General features: G+C 31.8%; 1 protein-coding gene across 1 annotated transcript; it reads left to right on the top strand.

Annotated features, from left to right (window-relative positions):
* The first annotated feature begins 1999 nt into the window (after positions 1-1999).
* Positions 2000-13074, top strand: LOC136976508 (mitochondrial import inner membrane translocase subunit TIM14-like). Its single transcript, XM_067271807.1, has 6 exons — positions 2000-2100; positions 5103-5154; positions 5232-5302; positions 5393-5475; positions 12815-12885; positions 12951-13074. The coding sequence occupies exons 1-6, from the start codon at positions 2098-2100 to the stop codon at positions 13013-13015; spliced, it is 345 nt and encodes a 114-aa protein (XP_067127908.1). The 5' UTR covers positions 2000-2097; the 3' UTR covers positions 13016-13074.
* The last annotated feature ends 234 nt before the right edge of the window (positions 13075-13308 follow it).

Consider the following 13308-nt stretch of genomic DNA (forward strand, 5'->3'; position numbering starts at 1 on the left):
ACATCGCATATTCAATATAGCGTTCAAGTTGCTCGAGTGCGAAGATATTACAATTCAACAGTGTTTTATAAAAGAGTTAAAAAGGGTGACATCACGATATCCGCACCAGGTGTCACCCATGCTAGCTACGCCACTGGACAAATGCCTTACTCCTCAGGGGGATTACTTTTAATGTAATATACTGTACAGTACTGTACCTAATAAATAAAATCATTGGTCGGGTTTTATTTGAATGACCCACATAATATCGATTCATTAATAATTAATAATTGCAGTGAAAGTCAATAAGATGACTGATAGCAACTGTCATGAGTGCATTGTACCGTAACAAAAGAAATTATTAACAAAGCAAAACATCGCAATAAAGGTATATAACAAGAGGCACTAATCATGCAATATCAACAAGATTCATGACACATCAAAATGGAACACATCGTAAATCTAGATATAGATTTATGATGTATCCCGTAAAATATTTGACCTTTAAATTGTGATGTTAAAGAGTATAAAGCTATTGACATTATTTTGAGAGTGTTTATGGCAATAGCTTTGTAAGATATCGTACGCAGAGATAACATGAAATTTTGTTTATTAAGGGTATTTAATAAAAACATTGTGCAATATCAATGTTAAAGAATTTTCTCACTTTTTATGCTGTCAACGTTTTTATTCAAAAATCAGTGTTTTTCTACCAACGTCCCAGCTGTTCCTAGGGGCGGATCTATATAGGGACTAATAGGGCTTAAGCCCTGGGTCCCCAAGTGTCAAGGGCCCACAAAAATTTAATTATTATTATAAATTTTTAATACTTTTCCAATAACAATGAGCACTTACTGTATAGTAAAAAATAATTAATATTAATAATATAATAATAATTTATAGTATTATTTGTATTAACAAAAAATCCATTGGACTTCAATAAGCCCTAGGCCCCGAAAAACTTAAATCCGTCCCTGGCTGTTCCCCATTTTAAAGGTTTGCAAATATGATGCTATGAGTTGTATGAAAGTGTTTACGTTTATTTCTTATTGATTTCGATCATTTCCGTACGCTTGCGTGGCCAAGCAGCCTTCGTTCCTTGAACACGGAGTTCGATCGTCTGTTCGCGCTTCGCGCCTCGCTCGGACGGGCTGGCCACGTGGAGTTTTCCACGTCTGTAACGTCTGAATAGGAGCCAGTTTCCCTTAAAAAGACCTCCCGGAAGGCACCCCCAGTAGTGTTGCCACCTTTATAAAATCGCTGACCCGGACTGCAGGTCAGGTTTGTTCGAACAGACGTTCCTGACGCATGCGCAATGCCATTTTACAATGCGAAGAATAACGTGCATGCTAGTTCTAAATCAGTTACAGTTAAGGACTAGTGACTTGCGTAGGAGTAATATACAAGCAAAAGAAAAAAAAAAAAAAGGTCGAGAGGCAGGTTGCGTGTCACACGTCAGCATAAACAGAGTAACATGGCGGAATGGCAGATGAGTTTCAGTGAGTGTGAGGTCTTTCGTTGTTCAAATGGTGTAAATTTATAACAATATTTGCAACAACTTTGTTTCATCGTAATTTCACAATTTCTACGAAATTCCCGGACAAAATTAATAGTTCACCCGGACAGTGAGTCAATTCCCGGACTGTCCGGGTGAAAACCGGACGGGTGGTAACACTACCCTCCAGGCAGATCGCCCATGTGTTGCATTGCCATAACTAAACAAACAAACAATTCCAAACTCTTCTTCTACGTATTTAATTTAACCATTTTATTTTCTTTTCGTTTGTATCCTGATGATGTCTAGAACAGTTGAAAACGAATATTTCTGGTGAAAACCTATTTGGAGATTTTTTGTGAAATTTCGAAATCCAATTTATGAACTGTTGTAGTAAAAATATTATTTAATAATTTTTATTGATATTATTAATATTACTAATATTATTATAATTTATTTAATAATTTTACTGTAATATAAATAATATAAGTACTAATATTACTACTTTATAATTTCATCCGCTAGGTGGCATTTTTGAATGAGAAAGGATAGTGACAATGTGATCGTGTTATGTGCGAATTAAAGTTTTTGTTCGGTTATTATTGGATTGTGTGTATTACAAAATGGTAAGATCTGGTAAAAAAGAACAATTGCAATTTCTTTATTAAGTGTTTAAGTCGGGAGATCGGGCACGGAATCTTATTCTTGAAGTATAATGGCCAGAACCCATTAAATATTCGGTTTCATCAGAATTTATTTAATGCCAATTACTGCAGTATTACAGTCATTAGGACTTTGAATTGCATTCGTGTTGAATAAAACCTCTAAATAGTTATCTCAAATGCTACTGATTTCTTTATTCCTTTCACAAATGATTCTGTAAATTATTTGAAATTATTTCACATCTTTGAGAGAGAAGTTTATTTAATTCTCAGATTTTTTATTTTAAATTTGTTTATAATTTTTACATAAATACAATATTCGGGGATACTATAGATTACCATCTATAGGATTTCGGGACTTTGAGTATATTTCTGAACTGTGGGGACCGAGATGAGTTCAACGATACCCTACTTCTGGACTGGAGACGAAAAATAAGAAAGTTATACTTTTTCTGGCGATCGTGCGATGATCAGAGTCGTGTCGCTCTATTTGCTAAGCCTATCACTGGCAAGTTGGCCCTATATACCTTCAACAGAGGCAGATGTTGATCCATGATCACAATGATTGTCTGCAGTTGGAGTTAAGCCCTTTTTGCACACCCTCATGCTCCTCGACCTTGGGACCTACGGCCCCTCAGCCACTGACACGCTCACTATTATCTTGTGGTCTGCTAGTACTACGCATCGCTATCATGACTTGTCCAACAAACCCAACCTATCCCTCCAGGAGATGAGCGTCACCGCTAGGTGGCAGAAAAATTTGAAATGGCGTGGAATACACTGTGAAAGGCAAGAAATCGTAAATATTATAAATTTCTTATTTTTGGTCTCCGGTCCAAAAGTAGGGTATCATTGAACTCATCTCGGTCCCGAGTTCAAATATATACTCAAAGTCCCAAAATTCCATAGGTGGTAATCTATAGTACAGTCCAATATTCTTAGTAGAAAACTTATTTTCATTCATTTTTGTGAATATTCTAATATTTTTAAAAGATTCACTCTGTACAGAGCTGCTTCACAATATTCAAGCGTTGGCTGCATTTGGTAGACTCGACAGTTCTGGAGCTGTTGAGTATTTTTCTGCTCTACAATAGTGCTGTTTTGGAACATGTTTGGTATTTTGACGTCATATTTTGTAGTGTCTTTCATTTACACTACCTATCTCTACCCGAAACTGACCGATGATGGCTGCTTTCTGTTCTGATGCATATATGTTGCTCGTTTGGCAGATGTAACTACATAATGGCTACTGATTGAAAGACCTTTGCTCGGTTACAAGTGTCAAATTTGCTGAATGCATCCAATGCTCAAGCATCGTTACTCTTGTATAGTGATAGCCAGTGAGATTAATTTTTTCCTATTATATGAGTGTGCAAACTTTAACTTAGTATAAATCTATGTTTCTAAGACGAGACATTGGCTTTGTTACCAAATGAAATGCATTTGGAGGTAACATTAGTTGATATTTAATTAAAAATTTTTTTTCCTTTTATTTTTGCTGTTTCTGCATAATATAGAGAGAGATCGATTCTTGAAAAATTTTATAATTTTAAATTTATCAATTGAAATTATACTGATTCCATTGATAGAAGTTTTTTTTTAAACTTTATATTTTTATATAAGTATGATTTAATATTTTTGTATTTTCTCTATTTGTTTTGGACAAATTTTAATATGGCTTTACTGTTATATATCAGTTAATTTTAGCCTATCAATGAATCACATTATAATTGAATAAATCCAAGGTTTAATGAAATTTTTTTTTTTTAAAGTATATTTAGATTGATGGATTAGCTGATGAAAACCTCTGTGGAAATACTTTATTAATCTTTTTGCTACTATAAATTCAGTTTGCATTATTTTTTTAATAATACTTTGTGACAATTTCTCTGCAGTATTAGGCGGAATTATGAGTTAATTATTGAACAAAGTATAATGGACAAACTAAAATCAGAAAGTGTGGCAATGTTGCCAGATGTGCAACACTGCTACACATGTATGCAATATATAATGTATATGGCATGAATAAATTAGAGTTCATAAATTATCTTAGAACTCTAATTTACTTATGCCATTTACATTGTCTTACTATAATTATTTGTTTTAATTTATGTGTGTGTTCTTTACATTCTTTTTCATTTAAAGTTATATTCGTTCCATCTGAAGACCTATCAATTTAAGTCAAAAATGGTTTTGTTCTATTAAAAGTACTGTATATTGCTGGAGTTATATATGGTGTGCTTCTTATTTCATTTATCTTCTCTGTTCTAGCTTCAAATCTAAGATCTGATGAGAGGCTGTTTTGTTTGAAAATGTTTAATCCCAAAAAAATGTTGTGCACCTATTTTATTTGTGTTGTATTTTCTTCTTACTTCATATAGATTTGTATATGTTTATAGAGTTGAACTTGACCTATTTGAACCTGATCTGGATTAGCTAAAACATTCAGATTCATACAAGCTGAAATGAAAGCAGTGAAATTTGAAAACATAAAATTTATTTTTATTGTTTGTCACAGATCAGTGAAAGTGGGATTTTCCCCCATAGAGGGTTGAGGGGAGGAGTGCATGACATCCAAATTAATAAATAGTCCACTATCAATTGCACTGGAATATATTCCAGTGCAACTACATTTAGTTATTATGTAGTAGAAGCATAGTATAGTCTGGTATAATGTTTGTGTGTATATCATGTACAGCACTGTGTTTTTATTAATTCATAGATATCTAAGATATTTTTACTGTAATTGATTCATAGCCAAATTATTTTTAACCCGAGTTATTAATCAACTTGCCAAAAACCTTATTTTAACACCAGCAGGCATTTTATCTTTCATATAGATGTGGACAAATGTTTTCAACCTAATTATAGGTCTGCTTCAGGCTGTTAATAATATAAGAATTTTTCAATTGATGCAATATAATCAAAATATGATAATTTAAAGTATTTTCAATTTCTCTTTAAAGACAACAGGAATTATATTGGCAGGACTGACTCTTGCAGCTGTAGGATTTGCTGGTAATTTGAGTTTCTAATATTTTTATTTTTCCACATTTTATACAAATGTGTAACTTTTTAATTTTTTTTTTTCTAAGGTAGATATGCTTTTCGTGTTTCAAAACAGTTTTCGGAAAAGTTCCAGCATCTTAAAATTCCAACATCATCCGTAAGAAAATTATAATTATATAAATTTATAAACGTGTTATAAAAATTGATTTCTCAAATAAATCTTAAAATGTATTTTGATTATTTTCAGAGTTTTGCTAATAGCAAATATTATAAAGGTGGCTTTGAACCTAAGATGACACGAAGAGAAGCTGGATTGATATTGGGAATTAGGTAAGAAAGTTTTTAAATAATTTCTTATGAATAGAAATTTATCAGTTACAGCTGAAATTCTTTTAATATTCATGTTAATATAGTTTATTTTTGCATGCAGGAAAAAAATAGGTAAAAAAATAGTACTTTTAGTGTACTGTCATACAAAAAGTAGAATCGATTCACAACGCACTCTTGCTAATTTGAACCAATTTTGTTTTTTACTAAATATTTCATCCAGAAACAAAGAAATCATGATTATTTTTTTAAAACATGATGAATATATGAAAGTACAGTAAAGCATCGATTATCTGAATACTGATCAACCAAAGTGTTCCAGTCGGCAAATTCAAATTTTCCACTAGTGCTGTGGCACTGCAGCACTCTTTCCCTCCCTGCCAACTTAAACTGTAAGCCTACTTTAATGTATTACTTTATATAAGATATGTATTTGTAAGACATATGATACAAAATACATACAGTACAGTTTTGTGTTTAATATATTTTTTTGTAAACGATCAGTTATCTGAAAAATCTCTTATCCGAACAATCCCGGTCCCGAATTGTTTCGGAAAATCGATGCTCTGCTGTAATATGATGTAAATGTCACAGGTATATTGAATAATTAGGTATTTTATGAACTCCCTACGTATATTACAAAATGCCAACATATTGTCAAATTTAGATTTATTATACAGTTACTCCTATTAGTCACATGGTATATTACAAAGAAAACACTTTCATTTTGTAATATATGTAAACGCTAGGTAAATTGTGTGTGTACCAGTGGCGTGCCGTCATTGGAAGCGATGGAAGCGCCGATTCCACCTTCCAATGACCTTCCCTTGAATTTTATAAAATATAAATTTTCATATTTTAACGTACTTTGAATTAATTAAAATTAATATTTTATTATAACTGCATTATGTATCTTTTACAAATTTCTATACTACATGTGAAAAAAAAATGATAAGATTGCTATTGTATATTCGAATAATTCGGTGGCGGAAGGAATGTCGAAACCGGGTCAGTCTCCAATCAGCCAGATTATATAGGCATTAGCACATGCGGTTTACAGTGCACCAACCTCACCCGGTTTAGCTGGTAGAAGCGACACACTCGTAAAGAGTACAGCTTTATATCCCGGAGCGGTTGTGGGCTGTTATCTGCCTGCCTGTCAACTTCCAAGCAGCCAGATTATAGGCATTGGCGCATGCGCTTTACATAGCACAAACGTCACGGTTTAGCTGGTAGAAGCGACACACGCGTAAAGAGTACGCGACTTTATATCCCGGAGTGGTTGTGGGCTGTTAACCGCCTGCTAGATATTCGGCCACCCTCGTTCGATTATGTGAATCACGAGCAGACTAGATCAACGGCGGGCAACCCGCGGGCCAGCTACGGCTGGCGAAAAGTTTCTATCCGGCCCGCGAGATCTTTAATAGATTATTAAATTGGAAAAATAACTAATTAATAGTTATTTTTCCAATTCTTTGTAATTTTCGAAAACGATAAGAGAAATAAATGTAGTAATTAACTTTTTATATATTTATTTCATATTTGCAGACTAAAAAAATTACGAGTCACAAGAAGGCGTCAATTAACTACTATGGCGCGGAAAAAAACGTAAAATTTATTCTGGCCCATGTTATAAAAAGGGTTGCCCACCCTAGACTAGATTTATAACAACCCAACCGATAGGAGTTTACTGGCACGTTTTTATGATAGTTCTGTATAGTTGACAGGAGTTTAAAAAAACTCCATTAAAATATTTGATATATTTATTCTGCGTTTATTCTGCTCTCCCATCTTATATTACTTACGGATTTCGATGTTAAACCGGTGATATTACGATTTAGTATGTCTCATCTGTAAGGGGATGCAGAAAAAACGTGTACAATTTTAGTACAGTGTTAAAAATTAACTGTTACTTTGGCAGCATCATTTACAACCAAATTCAATGAATGAGACGTACAGTACATACAATGGTACAAAAAAAAAGCTCTAGAATTTATTTTCCTTAAATTTACGATTTATATATCCGTTGTCATAAAAATTTGTCTTTCCACTGTTTTCCCAAGACTACAGATATTCAGGTACAAAGTAACTGGTTTCGACTTATTTCTACTTAAGAAGTGACTAAATAATTAAGAGATTAGGGAATGGGGACATAAATAAAACCCTGTTGAAAGAGCCAGAATTTTACTTCAACAAAAGCTTAACAGAACCAATCACTCGCTCAGTACAGTGGGAAACTGATTTCCGTGTACACCTGGTATTAAAACGAATTAGTTAGAAAACGAATGACTATTAAGTTTAACATAGTTAGATTTTTACAGCTACGGTGAGAAACGTTTAAAATTTACAACAGCCCTGTGGCGTCCTTTGAGATATACTAGTGATGCGACAAAAGAGGCATTTGACATTGACCGGTATCGGCACCCTCGGGATTTGGCACGCACACACTCACTACACACCTACCTGGACCGGCACTAGTTCCATCCATTAGCTACTCGTATCAAGATATTTGACTAAGTGGATTGTTTTAAGATTTAAAAAGTAAAGACTATTTTATGTTATTTTTATGTACGTTTCTTTACAAAGCTATATTTTAATTATAATTTTCTTTAAAAGTATATTAATACAATCGAACAATACATTGTACCAGGTATGTATATCCACCGCACATTTTATTTCACCGAGTAAGTTTTTATAATTTATTTTTAATTTTAGCCCTTATATCGTGGCTAGCGATTCAGAATGTAATTGTGATATTAAAAATACATTTAGAGAAGTCTACAGTTTTTACTGGCTTATCGAACAAATGAATACGAATGGACCCTAGACCAGTGATTCTTAACAGGGGGCCGCGGCCCCTGGGGTCCATAAGAAGTTTGCCTGGGGCCGCCAAATTATGCAAAATTTCCTTCAGAATATAATAAAAAGAAAATTGATGTATAATCCGAATATCGTATTGAAAAGTGAAATAAGAAAGATAAAGTTTTCCTATTTAGTTTTTATTTATTTATTTTGTATTTCTTCCTACATACAACTTTGTTAGTACAGAAGAAATAAATGTAAATATGCTACTTACACCGCAGTATTTACTTCTTTTATTCCAAAGCAATTTTAAGAAACTATTAATGCTTGGAATTTTAAAAATAATTAGGAAAAATAGTAGGCTTTGAAAATTTAAATATTTTTGCAAAAGGTATGCAAAATCCTTACGACAAGTGGGCGTTTTAGTTTTAGTTTAGTTTTAGCATCGACATTGGATCGATTTATCGACATGTTTCTTATTTTATTTTCTGTTAAAAATTAATGAATTTTCATGTTTAATTGTGAAGTTTGAATGTTATTTAAATAGATAATGAAATAATAAAGTTATGATTTACATTTATTATATAAAAAATAAAGCAATAATAAAAAAATCAATTTATTATAGATAAATTATCAAATTATCAAATATAAATTATTATTAAAAAATGGGGGTCACAAAAAAATTATGAAATATTTGGTGGGCGGCGAGTATAAAAAGGTTAAGAACCACTGCCCTAGACCATCACTGATGCGCAATTAACTGATTGCCCCTGGAAGCCGGCTTCTTACAGAAACACAGCTTCCCTGTCATCAAATGTCACGGCACGCCACTGGTGTGTACAGTGGATTCTCAATCTATCATTCCTGTATCAATCATTTTCCTGCATCTATTGGCTGTTTTCTTCAGTCCCAAATAAGGAGCCATATATATAATGTTAATTTTTCCTGTATTCTTTGTTCCTACATCATTTGTTTTCACGCAATGTTCATTCTGTATTTTAACCGAAAGAAAAATGTTATCCCGCATCAGTTTTACTCACAATTAGGGTTTGGGAAGTCTCGACATTCTCAAAGTCTCGGGACACGAGACAACCCACGATCAAAATCCTGGGACGTCCCGGGACTTCGGGACTTTTCAGAATAAAATTAGAATCGAGTTCATTTTTGACGAGATGTATCCATAAAAAAAGCAATTTTAGTAAAAATCAACATTGAACATAAAATCAAATCCCAACATTTATAACGTTAATTAATGTCTAAACAATTCGTATGTTTAATTCTTATAATCATAGATTCATTTTTTGAGAGTAAAATCTTATAATTATAAAACCAACTTAGTAATCCTATTAATCATTAATAATCATCACCTAGTCTGTATTCATTAGTCATATAAATAATATAATAAACTATCAATAAGACTTCTTTTCTGATTTAATAAAATAGGCATTTAAAAAAATCAGAGCATTTACAGCTTTGTCTGACAATCTGTTTCTGATTTTTGTAATAATGCCAGACAAGGAGAACACACTCGTTTTCAACAGATGTCAGTTTTATTGTTTGTAAAGCTTTATAAATTAGTTCCAAACTTTCAGTACGTTTTCCGGTTGTTTCAAATAACTGAAACTCCTTTTTTAATGTTGCTCTTGATCTTTTTGCAAGAATTTCGGGTACATTTTCTTCGATTTTTTGATTGCCTGTTCCATTTGACTTTGAAACGACTCATAGGGTTCGTTATGTACTGTAGAGCTACTGGTATCAAATAATACTTGTTAAGCTAACAGATGGCGCTCTCAATGACAGAGCACTGGAAGCTAATAAACTTTATTATGACCTTTTAAAAATAAAATTATTACAATTCAATTTCAACAAGCGTGTCTCGAGTCTTGACCCGAAAGTCCCGGGACTCGAGACAATTAAATTTAGAAAAAGTCTTGGGACTTCGAAACGCGAGATGTCCCGGGACCCAAACCCTACTCACAATAGAGTGTACTAAATTGAAACACTGATTTTCATGTACTAAAAATAAAATTATGTCAAATTTAATAGTTAAATCCTTTGATTGTAGCTAACTAATTTTTATTGTGATTTTTGGCAACTTTTTGTCTACTGCTTTACAAAATAATGTACTTTATTAATGACATTTCCTCTTAAAGCCTGGCAACACTGGTAAAACTTAGCAGGTTTTCTCAGGGTTGCTATCTGTATGATTATTTTGGGCAACATGTGATGCACGATAATGTCTGTACAATAATTTCATAAATATGCCTTAATCCAAACACAACCATTAATTATTGAAAAAACTAATTTGCAATCACTATTTTTATTTGTATTGCCTTTTCATCGATATTTTGTGGCTTTTTTTTGCTGCTAGAGTGCCAATAAATTTTCGGAAGTTTTTAGATTAGCTACCACCATATATTCTTGATTATAAGATGCACCTTTGTCATGCTTTTTGAGACCTTTAACTTCTATACTTTTAGACATCCTGATAAAATGCTCAAATTGATATAAAAAAGAAATTTGTGCAAATAAATATTCTGTTGAAATGCCATTATGCTTCTACTTGTACAAAATGTAATAAAATGTGTTAATGTGGTACCTATAAAGTAGTTTCCATCAAGTGAACTGTCTAGAACTGAAAATTTTCTCATAGGGAGTCGTAACCACTCTAGGAGTGGACTAAAAATTTTAGACGGTAGCAAAAATTTGGAAAAACTAAGGTTTACGCATATGAAATAAGTATGGTATATAAGTGAATGTGTTACATATTTGTTACCAAACATTAAAAATTATTATTATGTTGAAATTGTATGAAAAAATCTAAATTTTAGCTTATGCCCATTCAGAGGTTTGTTTTGCATCATATAAGGGAAAGTTGTAAAAACTTCATTGTAAAATGGGATCTATAAATTTTTTTGTTGTAAGAAGTGATCGTAGCTAAAAAGCTTAAGAGATTCTGACACAGATCAAACCTTGTTAATATTTCTATGGATAAAGGGCATAAGTATAAAGGATTGTGATGGATGTACGATAATTTCAAGGAGCAGATATGATGATTTTCTCTCATAAGGCTGGTACCCTGCATTGTCTTGAGATAAGGGAGATCATGTCTGGACAAGTGAGAAAAGTCAGAACTCTTTTCTGTAAAAGAATCAACATGTCATAGTGAAATTATAAATTTTTGTCACTTAACATTTTCGACAATTCTACGGTATCATCTTCAAGTGCAAGAAAAGTGGCAATACATTAAATATTCTTATGGAAAGAAATTAGAACAAATTTCAGTATTCTTATCAATGTTTTAAAATGTAGAATAAACAAACATCCATGTGCATGCTCCACATTGTTTAGTATTACAGAAAGCCACTCTGGCCTATCACTGGAAAATACGTGTTTCATACGAGATAAATAAAATATTGACGTCATAAATTTCCCATGTCAATCGTTTTCCTGCATCATTCATTCTTCCCCAAGTCCCACCAAAAACAATAGATCGAGAATCCATTGTATTCTTGTTTTCATTTTTACTTATTAATGCATTATAAAATCCAATAAAAAATATAAAATCTGCATTTCTAAGGCACAAATAGTTGATTGTGGGTGCACACAGAATAAAGGATATTTTAAGAAAAGTAGTAGATTATAAGATTCCACATATACAAGTTTAGTGGTAAAGAACTTTTTAATAATCCTATCTGCACATATACTTTTCTTCTGTAATAGAAATTTTAGATTCTTGGACAGTGATGATTGTTTCTATCCTCCAAATGGTGAAAATTTTGAAACAAAGTTTTAAAAAATGTTTCTGGAATACTTTTTAAAACTTTTAAACTTCTAAATATCATCACAGTATTAAATGAAGAAATGTTTGCTTTAAAGATGGATTGCAATGCTACTCACAAGTGCCATTTAAGTCTCACCTGTGCTAATGAATAGTGAAATGAAAAATAGTTTATGAACATTTTTTAAATGAATTCTAGTTTATTATTTTTTTCCAACGATAAACTCAATTATTATTACAGAGCTTGTAACAAATGTTTATAATGTAAACTTTAACGTTTACAATATTATATGGAAAGTACTTGTAAGATAATACTGTATTTCATTACTTTGTCTTGTTCAATGCCTTGATGATAAGCTTATGGGTGTATGTATGCGAGAGTATAATATAAATTGTGTTATTGAGTCTAATATAACAGTTATACATTTTTCATTTTACTCTGAATGTGATGTGCTGCTGCTTTATGAAAAACTTATTTTCTGTAAAAAATTGTTAATCTTTACAGAATATATTTTGCTGCATATAGCTAATTACAGAGAAATAAATAGCTGTTTTTGTATTTTATTAACATTCATTGTATTAAACTAATTCAGTTTTAGAAATTGCTGTTAATTTTGAAATAATCCAGAAAATCAATTGTATCAACTGAAATTTATGATGATGATTTAACTTGCTAGTGTAGAGATGTAAATAGAAAAGGGTATATTCAAAATTGTTTCTTATCAAAGTTTTATTTTAATGGTTCATTCTTTTTTACAGTCCTTCTGCAACAAATGCAAAAATTATAGAATCATACAAAAGAATAATGGTATTGAATCATCCTGATCGAGGTAACTTGCATCTTCAAATATTTTAAAATTTTAATTTATCGCATTTTAGAATTTTTTTTTTCCAGGAGGATCCCCTTATCTGGCTGCAAAAATTGGTGAGGCAAAAGATCTTCTTAGTAAAGGAAAATGAATGTAAAATCTTGAGGCTGTAGATAGATGTAAATAAATACTTTACAGTTGCAAATTTTATTTTTATGCTCTTGAAGTTTTAAAATATTATTAGAATATATTTTCAGGAATAGTATTATTATCTGATAATTTCAATAAGGTAAAAAAAATTTTGATTCCTGAAAATGCTTGTTTACTTTAAAATAAAATTTAGAATAATCATTAAAAAGATCTCAATTTAATGCAGGAATATTTTGGCTGTTTCTTGACTTCAATCTCAAAAAAAGCTTGGAGGGTCAAATTTGACAATTCCCA

Source organism: Centruroides vittatus, unplaced genomic scaffold (assembly GCF_030686945.1).
Source record: "Centruroides vittatus isolate TY-2023 unplaced genomic scaffold, ASM3068694v2 contig_400, whole genome shotgun sequence".
Classification (NCBI taxonomy): Eukaryota; Metazoa; Arthropoda; class Arachnida; order Scorpiones; family Buthidae; genus Centruroides; species Centruroides vittatus.

Coding starts and splice junctions, on each gene's coding strand:
- LOC136976508 (XM_067271807.1), top strand. Junction 5,155..5,231: donor TGCAGCTGTAGGATTTGCTG/GTAATTTGAGTT, acceptor TTTTTTTCTAAG/GTAGATATGCTTTTCGTGTT. Junction 5,476..12,814: donor GGATTGATATTGGGAATTAG/GTAAGAAAGTTT, acceptor TCTTTTTTACAG/TCCTTCTGCAACAAATGCAA.